Source organism: Protobothrops mucrosquamatus, unplaced genomic scaffold (assembly GCF_001527695.2).
Source record: "Protobothrops mucrosquamatus isolate PMUCROS unplaced genomic scaffold, P.Mucros_1.0 scaffold3726, whole genome shotgun sequence".
Lineage (NCBI taxonomy): Eukaryota > Metazoa > Chordata > Lepidosauria > Squamata > Viperidae > Protobothrops > Protobothrops mucrosquamatus.
The window spans coordinates 232266-241742 of record NW_015389679.1 but is presented as its reverse complement, the minus strand read 5'-3'; the positions used below and the strand labels follow the sequence as shown (position 1 = coordinate 241742).

The 9477-nt window shown below is 48.1% G+C and overlaps 2 protein-coding genes across 2 annotated transcripts in view; both read left to right on the top strand.

The window, feature by feature from the left end:
• The first annotated feature begins 934 nt into the window (after nt 1-934).
• Nucleotides 935-7664, top strand: LOC107298113 (solute carrier family 52, riboflavin transporter, member 3). Its single transcript, XM_015827475.1, has 4 exons — nt 935-1036; nt 3597-4678; nt 5772-5895; nt 7063-7664. The coding sequence occupies exons 2-4, from the start codon at nt 3618-3620 to the stop codon at nt 7273-7275; spliced, it is 1398 nt and encodes a 465-aa protein (XP_015682961.1). The 5' UTR covers nt 935-1036; nt 3597-3617; the 3' UTR covers nt 7276-7664.
• Nucleotides 7434-9477, top strand: part of LOC107298112 (transcriptional repressor scratch 2-like) — a 43880-nt gene continuing 41836 nt past the window's right edge. Inside the window, exon 1 of the mRNA XM_015827474.1 lies at nt 7434-7476. Within this exon, the coding sequence (XP_015682960.1) occupies nt 7434-7476 (43 nt within the window). The remainder of the gene's footprint in view (nt 7477-9477) is intronic.

The following is a 9477-nucleotide window of genomic DNA, read 5'->3' as shown; positions in this document are numbered from 1 at the left end:
GAAAGGAAAGGAAAGGAAAGGAAGGGAAAGGAAAGGAAAGGAAAGGAAAGGAGAGGAGGGAAGGGAAGGGAAGGGAAAGGAAAGGAAAGGAAAAAGAAAAGGGAAAGGAAAGGAAAAAGGAAAGGAAAGGGAAGGGAAGGGAAGGGAAGGGAAGAAAAAAAGAAGGAAAGGAAAGAATATGAAAGGAAAGAAAAGGAAAACAGAAGAAAAGGAAAGGGAAGGGAAGGAAAGGAGAAGGGAAAGGAAGAAAGGAAAGGAAAGGAAAGAAAAGAAAAACAGAAGGAAAGGAAAGGAAAGGAAAGGAGAAAGGAAAGGAGAAAGGAAAGGAAGGGAAAAGGGGAAGGAATAGGGGAAGGGAAGGGAAGGGAAGGGAAGGAAAACAGAAGGAAAGGAAAGGAAAACAAGGAAAGGAAAGAATATGAAAGGAAAGAAAAGGAAAACAGAAGGAAAGGAAAGGAAAGGAAAGGAAAAAGGAAAGGAGAAAAGAAAGGAAAGGAAAAAGGAAAGGAAAGGAAAGGAAAGGAAGGGAAAAGAAAAAAAAGGAAAGGAGAAAAGAAAGAAAAAGGAAGGGAAAAGAAAGGAAAGGAAAGGAAATCTAACAACCCCCCTTCCCTTTCTCACAATATCTTGGCCAAGCTGTTCCCTGCCAGGCCTTGAAGTTGCAACAGTCCCAGGGCAGGGACGACATCCCGCTCTCCACACCGCCCAGCCACTAACCACAATCAGTGCCTTAAAAATCCCGACCAGCCAGTTTGGTGCCCTTCTGCCTACGCCTGTCTTTCCTTTCCTTTTTTTTTTTTTTTGTTAACCAACAGCGGATCTCCGGCTCTAATTTCAAGGCGGTACCACCTATACACAGGCGCCCGAGTAAAGGAAACCATCAAAGCTGGCTAGATTCCAGCTGAACCTGGCTTACCGTCAGCCGGCTTGGAGACGTGACTGCAGGAAGCCGTGGAAAGCCCAACCGCAGCCTGCTTGCTAGGGAAGCCACAAAGGGACAGTTGCTCACCTGGGGAAGGTGCTTGCAAAACTGAAGGTATGTTTCACGAGTCCTCGCTTTCTGCCCAGGCCGGTTTTCGACGCTAAATGGAACTCGTCCACCTGTTTTGGGAGAAAGAGCCCTTCCAGTTTTGCTACAGTTGTGCACCTCCAGGGTCCAGGAACTTGGGAGGGGCTGCTTAACCTTTCTCCCCCCCCACCCCACCCTTACCAAGCCCTACCAGGTAGAAAAGGTACCCAGGTGGGCAGGGATTGAATCCCTGGATTCTTTCATTGTTTACAGACAAGCTAGAGAGGAGCGGACGGGGCAGAGTTTTTCTTAAAGGGACAGCGCAGAGTTTTTCAAACTGTATTTGATAGCGGTGTTCCAGTATTTGAGGGGCTGCCGCAAACAAGAGGGCGGTGGGTGCCACGTTATTCTCCAGAGCACCAGAGGGAAGGATGAGAAACAACGGTTGGAAACGGATCAAGGAGAGAAGCAACCTGGAATTAAGGAGAAACTTCCTAACAGGGAGGACAATTAACCAGTGGAACAGCTTGCCACCAGAAATCGTGGGCGCTCCATCACTGGAGGTTTTTAAGAAGAGACTAGACAGTCACTTGTCTGAGATGGTCTAGGTTCTCCTGCTCAAGCAGTGGACTGGACTAGAAGACCTCCAAGGTCCCTTCCAGCTCCTATTCTATTCTATTCTATTCTATTCTATTCTATTCTATTCTATTCTATTCTATTCTATTCTATTCTACAGGAGAACCTATACCATTTCAGACAAGTGACTCTCTAGTCTCTTCTTAAAAACCTCCAGTGATGAAGCGCCCACAATTTCTGGTGACAAGCTGTTCCACTGGTTAATTGTGCTCACTGTCAGGAAGTTTCTCCTTAATTCCAGGTTGCTTCTCTCTTTGATCATTGTCCAACCATTGTTTCTCGTCCTTCCCTCTGGTGCTCTGGAGAATAATGTGACCCCCTGTTCCTTGTGGCAGTCCCTCACATACTGGAACACTGCTATCATGTCTCCCCTATTTCTTCTTTTCTTTAGAGCAGGGGTGTCAAACTCAATTTCATTGAGGGCCGCATCAGCATTGCGGTTGTCCTGGGGGGGGCAGGTAGGTGTGGCCAGGGTGGGCGCGGCCTACTGGGTGGGCATGGGTGGAGTGTGGCCTACTGGGTGGGCATGGCCAGCTCTACATCGTTCGCGTCAAGGGTGCCTGTTGGGGGCCTGGGCAGGAGTGGGACAGATCTGGGGGTCTCTGGCAGAAGGGGGTGGGACCGGGGCAAGCGCCAAGGCATGGTCCACTGGAGGAGCCTGCCGAACCCCCTCCCCCAGAGCCCATCAAGCCGGATATGTGAAGTAGGCGAGGGCCATTTGCTGGCCACTTCCAGGCGATGGTGCATTTCTTCATTCCTCACAAAGAGTGACACCTTCCCAGCATGCACCCAGGGAGCAGGGGCAACATGGCAGGGGCTGGTTCCTCGCTGTTTCCAGACGGCCTTGTGGAGCTAAGACTGAATGCGTTTCAGCATAGATGGCCACCACAAAATTGTTCATTGGCTCCCAGCCAGCCTGGGCCAGGGCCAAGGCAGCGGGGGCCGTTCCCTCACTGTTTCCAGGATGGCTTCGCGGGCCACATGAAACCACTTCACGGGCTGCATCCGGCCCCCGGGCCTTGTGTTTCACATGTCTGCTTTAGACCAACCAAACCCAAGTCCTGCAGCCGTTCCTCGTATGTTTTAGTCTCCAGGCCTTGGATCATCTTAGTTGCTCTTCTCTGAACTTTTTCCAAAGTCTGAACATCTTTTTTGTGATGTGGTGACCCAAACTAGCTGCAGTGTTCCAGGTGTAGCCTCACTAGGGTTTTATAAAGCGGTACTAATACCTCGCGTGATCTTGATTCTATGCCTCTGTTTATACAACCCAGGCCTGTATTAGCTTCAGGCAAGTCATGGCTGGCTGGGGAATTCTGGGAGTTGAAGTCCAAACATCTTAAAGTGGCAGAGGTTGAGAAGCACTGGTGTAACCCCTCAGCTCAAGTCTTCTTGCTTCCTGTTCTGTCCCAGCCTACGTGAGTCCTTGTTATGCTCACAAGGAGAAACCCCTCTTCCAAAAAACAGGCAGGAACCGCAAGAAAAAACCCATCCCTTTTATTATTCACAGACCTGAGTCAATGTCCAAGGCAAACAGTCCACAGAAACTCAATCCTCAACACGAACGGCTGCCTTTGGCCACCAGCACCTCCCATACCTTCCCTTTTATAATGCAGCCCAGGCGTGGCTTCCTAATGCCTTCTCCTTTGCCTTTGGAGCCGCCCCATTGCATCCCTCCATCCTACTCCCTTCTCTTGCCTGTGCTTTCGTGCATCCTGGATTTGTCCCAGCTGTTCTTCATCACTGTCCAACTCAGGCTCTCAGCACAGCTGTGTCTCAGCCTGAGCGCAAGTAGAGGTGCCAGGCTCCTCGTCCGACTTTAAGTCTTGGAGCTCCTCAGAGCCTTCCTCTGACTCTGATGTCATTCCAGGCCCCTCCTCTTCCTCGTCCGATTCCTCAGACTCAGACTGGCTGGCGAGGAATCACAACATAAGCCCCCTCTCTTCTCCAACAGGTCTTCTGCTCCAGAAGCAAGATGGCCTGGCTCACCCACCTCCTGGCTTGCGTCTTTGGCACCGGTTCCTGGATGGCCATCAACGGAGTTTGGGTTGAGCTTCCCCTGCTGGTGACCGAATTGCCGGAAGGCTGGTATCTCCCTTCCTACCTCACCATCATCATCCAACTGGCCAACATTGGACCTCTCTTCGTCACTGTCATGCACAAACTGAAACCTGGTTTCCTGAAGGAAGTCCCGGTCATCTGCGTGGTGGTTTCCACCGGCATCCTAGCGTGTTTCCTCCTGGCCTTCCTTTGGCATTACACCACGCCCGTCGCCGGAGAACCGCACAGCGTGTCTTTCTTCGTCCTTACCTTCTTCCTCTCCCTGGTGGACTGCACCTCGTCCGTCACCTTCCTGCCCTTCATGGCTCACTTCCACCCTCGGTACATCCCCACCCTCTTCATCGGGGAAGGACTCAGTGGCTTCATCCCCGCTATCTTCGCCTTGGCCCAAGGAGCTGGCATTGCGAGTTGCGTCCAGGTCCCGGCGCCAACCTTCAACGCCAGCGTGGGCAACTCTTCCTGGGGCAACGTATCGGGACCAGGGGACTCTCCCCTGATGGAGACACGCTACTCCCCGCCCAACTTCTCCAGCTTGGTCTTCTTCCTCTTCCTGTCCGCCATGATGTTCTTCTGCCTGGTGGCCTTCCTCCTCCTCAACCGACAGCCCAAGTCGTGGGACCTTTCCACGCGGGACTTGTGTTCCAGCGAGATCACCCTGCACTCCATCCACAAGGTCCCAGCGGGCAAGGAGGAGCCGGCCAACTGGAAGGGAAGCCCAAGCTACTCTACGGAGAGAACGCTGGAGGACGCCAGGGAAGAGGACAAAGGGGCGGAGAAGGTCATGTACACCTGCTCCAAATTGGTCTTCATCTACTTCCTGGTCACTTGGGTCAACGCGCTGACCAACGGCATCCTTCCCTCTGTTCAAAGCTACTCCTGCTTGCCTTACGGCAACCTGGCCTACCACTTGGCGGCCACCTTGAGCTCCATGGCCAACCCCCTGGCTTGCACCGTGGCCACCTTCCTACCCAACAGGTCTGTGCTCCCGGTCAAGCCGATTGTACCAAGGAACATCTGTAGCTCAGGGTTCAACTGTAGGGGGTCCTTGGTGCTCTCTGAGCTGTGTGGTTTTCTTGCCGGTGTTTCAGGAACAGTTTAGATGACATCATCAGTGCTAGAAGGGAGTGGTGCTTGCGAAGAGGAAGAGGAGAAAGAATAGGAGGAGGAGGAGGAGGAAGAGGAGGAGGAAGAGGAGGAGGAAGAGGAGGAGGAGGTGGAGGAAGATCATAGGGTCCTTGGTGCTGCCTGAGCTTGGTTGTTTTCTTGCAGACATTTCATGACCCAACTAGGGAACATCATCAGTGCTAGAAGGGAGTGGGCTTGTGGGGAGGAGGACGAGGACGAGGAGGAGGAGGAGGGGGGAGAGGACGACTTTGGGGTCCTCGGTGGTCTCTGAGCTGGGTTGTTTTCTTGCAGACATTTCATTACCCAACTAGGGAACATCAACAGTGGTAGAAGGGAGGAGGGTGTGCAGAGAGGAGGAGGAGGAGGAGGAGGAGGAGGAGGGGGCAAGAGAAAGATGTCAGGGCAAGCCACTAGTATATAAACAGAGAGCAAATCCCACTCACTTCTAGCACTGATGATGTTATCTAGTATGGTAATGAAACGTCTGCAAAATAACCGGACCCCTTAATGTCAATCTGTTCCAGTTTCTTTCTCAAGCTTCTGAATGGCTCAGAAGATGCCTGAGACCAAATCCTGGCTTTTTCCCCTCCCCTCCTCCTCCTCCTTTCTGCAAATCCCACTCCCTTCTAGTGCTGATGATATTACCTAACGGGGTCATGAAACGTCTGCAAGAAAAAACAACCCAGCTCAGAGAGCACCGAGGACCCCCATCATAATATCAACATTCCAGGTTTTTTTTCCCCTCAAGCTCCTTAACGGTTCACAAGCAGCCCAATCGTCCTTTCCCAAATCCTGGCTTAGCAGGGCATGTAAACCCAGGTTACCTCTTCCACCTGCTCCCCTTGTTAATTCTTGGCTTGGAGGCTGGCTTGCTCTGGGCCACCTCGGAGTCTGTCTCCAGAAGAAGCCACCCACCCCCCTCCTCCTCCGTTGCCTCCTCCAGGTCACTTCTGTTCTTGGGGATCCTGACCGTTGCAGGAACTGCCTTTGGGGTCTACAACCTGGCGATGGCCGTGCTCAGCCCCTGCCCGCTCTTGCAGCACTCCGACTGGGGAGATGCCCTGATTGTAAGTAGGCAGCTCCCTTGTCTGGGAAGTTGATAAGAAGAGACCGGACAGCCCTTTGTCTGAAACAGTATAGGGTCTCCTGCCTGGGGCAGGGGGTTGATGACCTCTAAGGTCCCTTTCAACTCAGTTATTCTATTCTATTCTATTCTATATTTAATATTCTATTCTATTCTATTCCATATTTTCTATTCCATTCCATTCCATTCTAATTTCTATTCTATTCTATTCTATTCTATTCTATTCTAATTCTATTCTACAATCTGCTATTTCTATTCTATTCTATTCTATTCTATAATTCTATTCTATTTCTATTCTATTCTATTCTATTCTCTATTTCTATATTCTATTCTATACTCTATTCTATTCTATTCTCTATTTCTATATCTTATTCTATCCTATCCTACCTTATTCCATTCCATTCCATTCTGTTCTATTCTATAATTCTATTCTATTCTATTCTATTCTATTCTCTATTTCTATATTCTATTCTCAATTTCTATATTCTATTCTATTCTATTTTCTATTTCTATATTCTATTCTATTTTATTCAATTCTATTCTATTCTATTCTATTCTATTCTATTCTATTCTATTCACTATTCTATTCCATAGAACATATTGTAGATTAGATTAGAATAGAACAGAACAGAGAATAGAACAGAACAGAGAATAGAATAGAATAGACAGAGAATAGAAGGTAGAAATAGAAAATAGAAAATAGAAAATAGAAAATAGAAAATAGAATAGAATAGAATAGAATAGAATAGAATAGAATAGAATAGAATAGAATAGAATAGAACAGTCGGAAGGGACCTTGGAGGTCTTCTAGTCCAACCCCCCGCTCAAGCAGGAGACCCTATACCAGCAGTTTCCAACCTTGGCAACTTGTGGACTTCAGATCCAGGATGCAACTTTTCCAGCATGCAACATTCGAACTCAAGGACGTTTATTCATGGACCGTGGCTGGCTGAGGCACTCTGGGCGCTGAAGTCCAGCAGTCCTAAAGTGGTCAAGGTTGGAACCCCCTGCCCTATACCACTCTGGAGAAATGGCTGTCCAATCACTTCTTAAAAGTCTCCAGTGATGGAGCACCCACAACTTCTGGAGATCTTCCAAGATCTCAAATTGGCGCCTTCTGACCTGCACTCTTCTCTCCTTCTATCAACAGGTGATCTCCTGGGTGTCCTTCACCGGAGCCCTCACCTACGTCAAAGTGATGCTGGGGATGATCCTTCGCAGCTGCAGCCACAACGCCCTAGTCTGGTACGGAGCGGTGGAACAACTGGGCTCTCTGCTCGGAGCTGTGTTGATGTTCCCCTTGGTGAACGTCTACCACTTCTTCCAGTCTGCTGACTTCTGCAGCTACCAGTGCCCGGCGTGACCTGCCGAGATTGAAGCAGAGGCTTTTTCCAAGCCTGCCAGCCACGTGCATTCTGGGAACTGTCTCCCAGAAGTAGTCCCCCCCCCAAAAAAACCCCACCCCTCTCTTTTTAGACAGAAAGAAGGCAAGGTGTTGGAGAAGATAGCAAACCAAGGGAGATGTCTGCGAAGGACCACATCTTCCTAGTCAACAGCAATCCAGGTAGCAAAGGGAACGCATTTTTGAGTTTTTGCTCTACACATCATTAACGTTTGGGGGTCCTTAAAGTAGGGTGGATGTAGCTTGGTGGAGAAAAATCTGGGGGAGCCCCAGAGGACTGTGGAAATTTGCTGCCATCATGACTTTGCTTGGACTCTGGCAACCCGGAGGAGGCAGCCGTGCGTAAGAATAAACGGTCCGTGAATCTACATCCTGGAGTTTGAATATCTTCGTAATGAAGTACCGTGTTTCCCCGAAATTAAGACCCGGTCTTATATATATATATATATATATAAGGCTATATATATATAGCCTTCAAAAAGAAGCACTAGGTCTTAATTTCGGAGAATGTCTTACCTTAGGACCACCGCAGCCAGACCTTCCAGGCCCCAACACCTGTTTCGCCACTGTTTGACTTCTTCTAGGGACGCTTGCCGCCACTTGCGGCCGGTTGCCATGTGGCGCATTGCGCCGTTGCTGCTCCTCCTGGCAGGACGCTGCGTGCTCTTTGGGCCCTTTCCGCAGTGGAAACGGCCCAAAGTGCCACGAGGCCTCCTGCCATGGGCAGTAGAAGCAGCCTGAAGAGCTGTGCAAGCAGTTCTATTTTATTTTGTCTATTCTATTTTCTATTCTATTCTAGTCTAGTCTAGTCTGTTCTGTTCTGTTCTGTTCTGTTCTATTTTGTTCCGTTCCGTTCCATTCTATCTTCTATTCTGTTCTGTTTATATATTATTGTATTTTCTATTTTCTATTTTTTATTTCCATTTCTATTTCTATTTCTATTTCTATTTCTATTTCTATTTCTATTTCTATTTCTATTTCTAGTCTATAGTCTAGTCTAGTCTGTTCTGTTCCGTTCCGTTCTATCTTCTATTCTGTTCTGTTCTGTTCTTTTCCATTCCGTTCCCTTCCATTCCATCTTCTATTCTATTCTATTCCCTATTCTTATTCTACTCTACTCTATTCTACTCTACTCTATTCTATTCTATTCTATTCTATTCTATTCTATTCTATTCTATTCTATTCCTTATTTCTATTCTATCCCTTATTCTTCTCTATTCTATCCCTTATTCTATTCAATTCTATTCTATTCTATTTTCCTATTCCATTCTACATTCCTATTCTATTCTATTCTATTCTATTCTATTCTATTCTATTCTATTCTATTCTATTCTATTCTATTCTATTCTACTCCCAGAGTTCTGGGAATTTGAAGTCCATATATCTTCAAGTTGCCAAGGTTGAGAAACGTTGCTTTGAGAGTTATCAATGTTTTTCTTCTCACCTCCCCTTTTTTACACAACAACCCGGCTGGGTTGGCCCAAAGGAGCTTCTGTGACCCTGGGAGGTCTAGAACTTGGATTTCCAGCTCATACGCCTTCTTGGATATTTTCTGGATGTCTCCTTGCATCTTGCTCTCTTAGCCCAGCACCCGTATCCTTATTCCACGCTGGCTGTTTAAAATAATGTGTGCACGTGGTCCAAAGACGGAGGATAAATTTGCAATGGATCCCTTTCCACATTGGGGGGGGGAGTCAATCCAGGATCTTGTTTCCAGACGGACATTCAGAAGAACATCTTCAGAGATGGGGCAGTTCCACGGTGAAGGGCGCCAAGAGAAACTGGACAAGGATGCTTTTGTGTGGACTGCAGCATCAACACCTTAAAAATGAGGGGGTTTTTTTTTCCACTCTGATAGTCTGTAACAGCTGGCTGATCTCCATTGCAAATGAACCAGCTGCCCTAATACAAGACCTGGGCAGACTTATTCTCCAAAGCACCTGAAGGCAGGACAAGAAGCAACAGATGGAAACTAACCAAGGAGAAAAGCAACCTGGAACTAACTAAGGAGAAACTTCCTGAGGGTGAGAACAATTAATCAGTGGAACTACCTGCCTCCAGAAGTTGTGAACGTTCCAACATTGGAAGCTTTTAAGAAGAGACTGGACAGCCATTTGTCCAGAATGGAATAGGCTCTCCAGGTTGAGCAGAGGTTGGACTAGA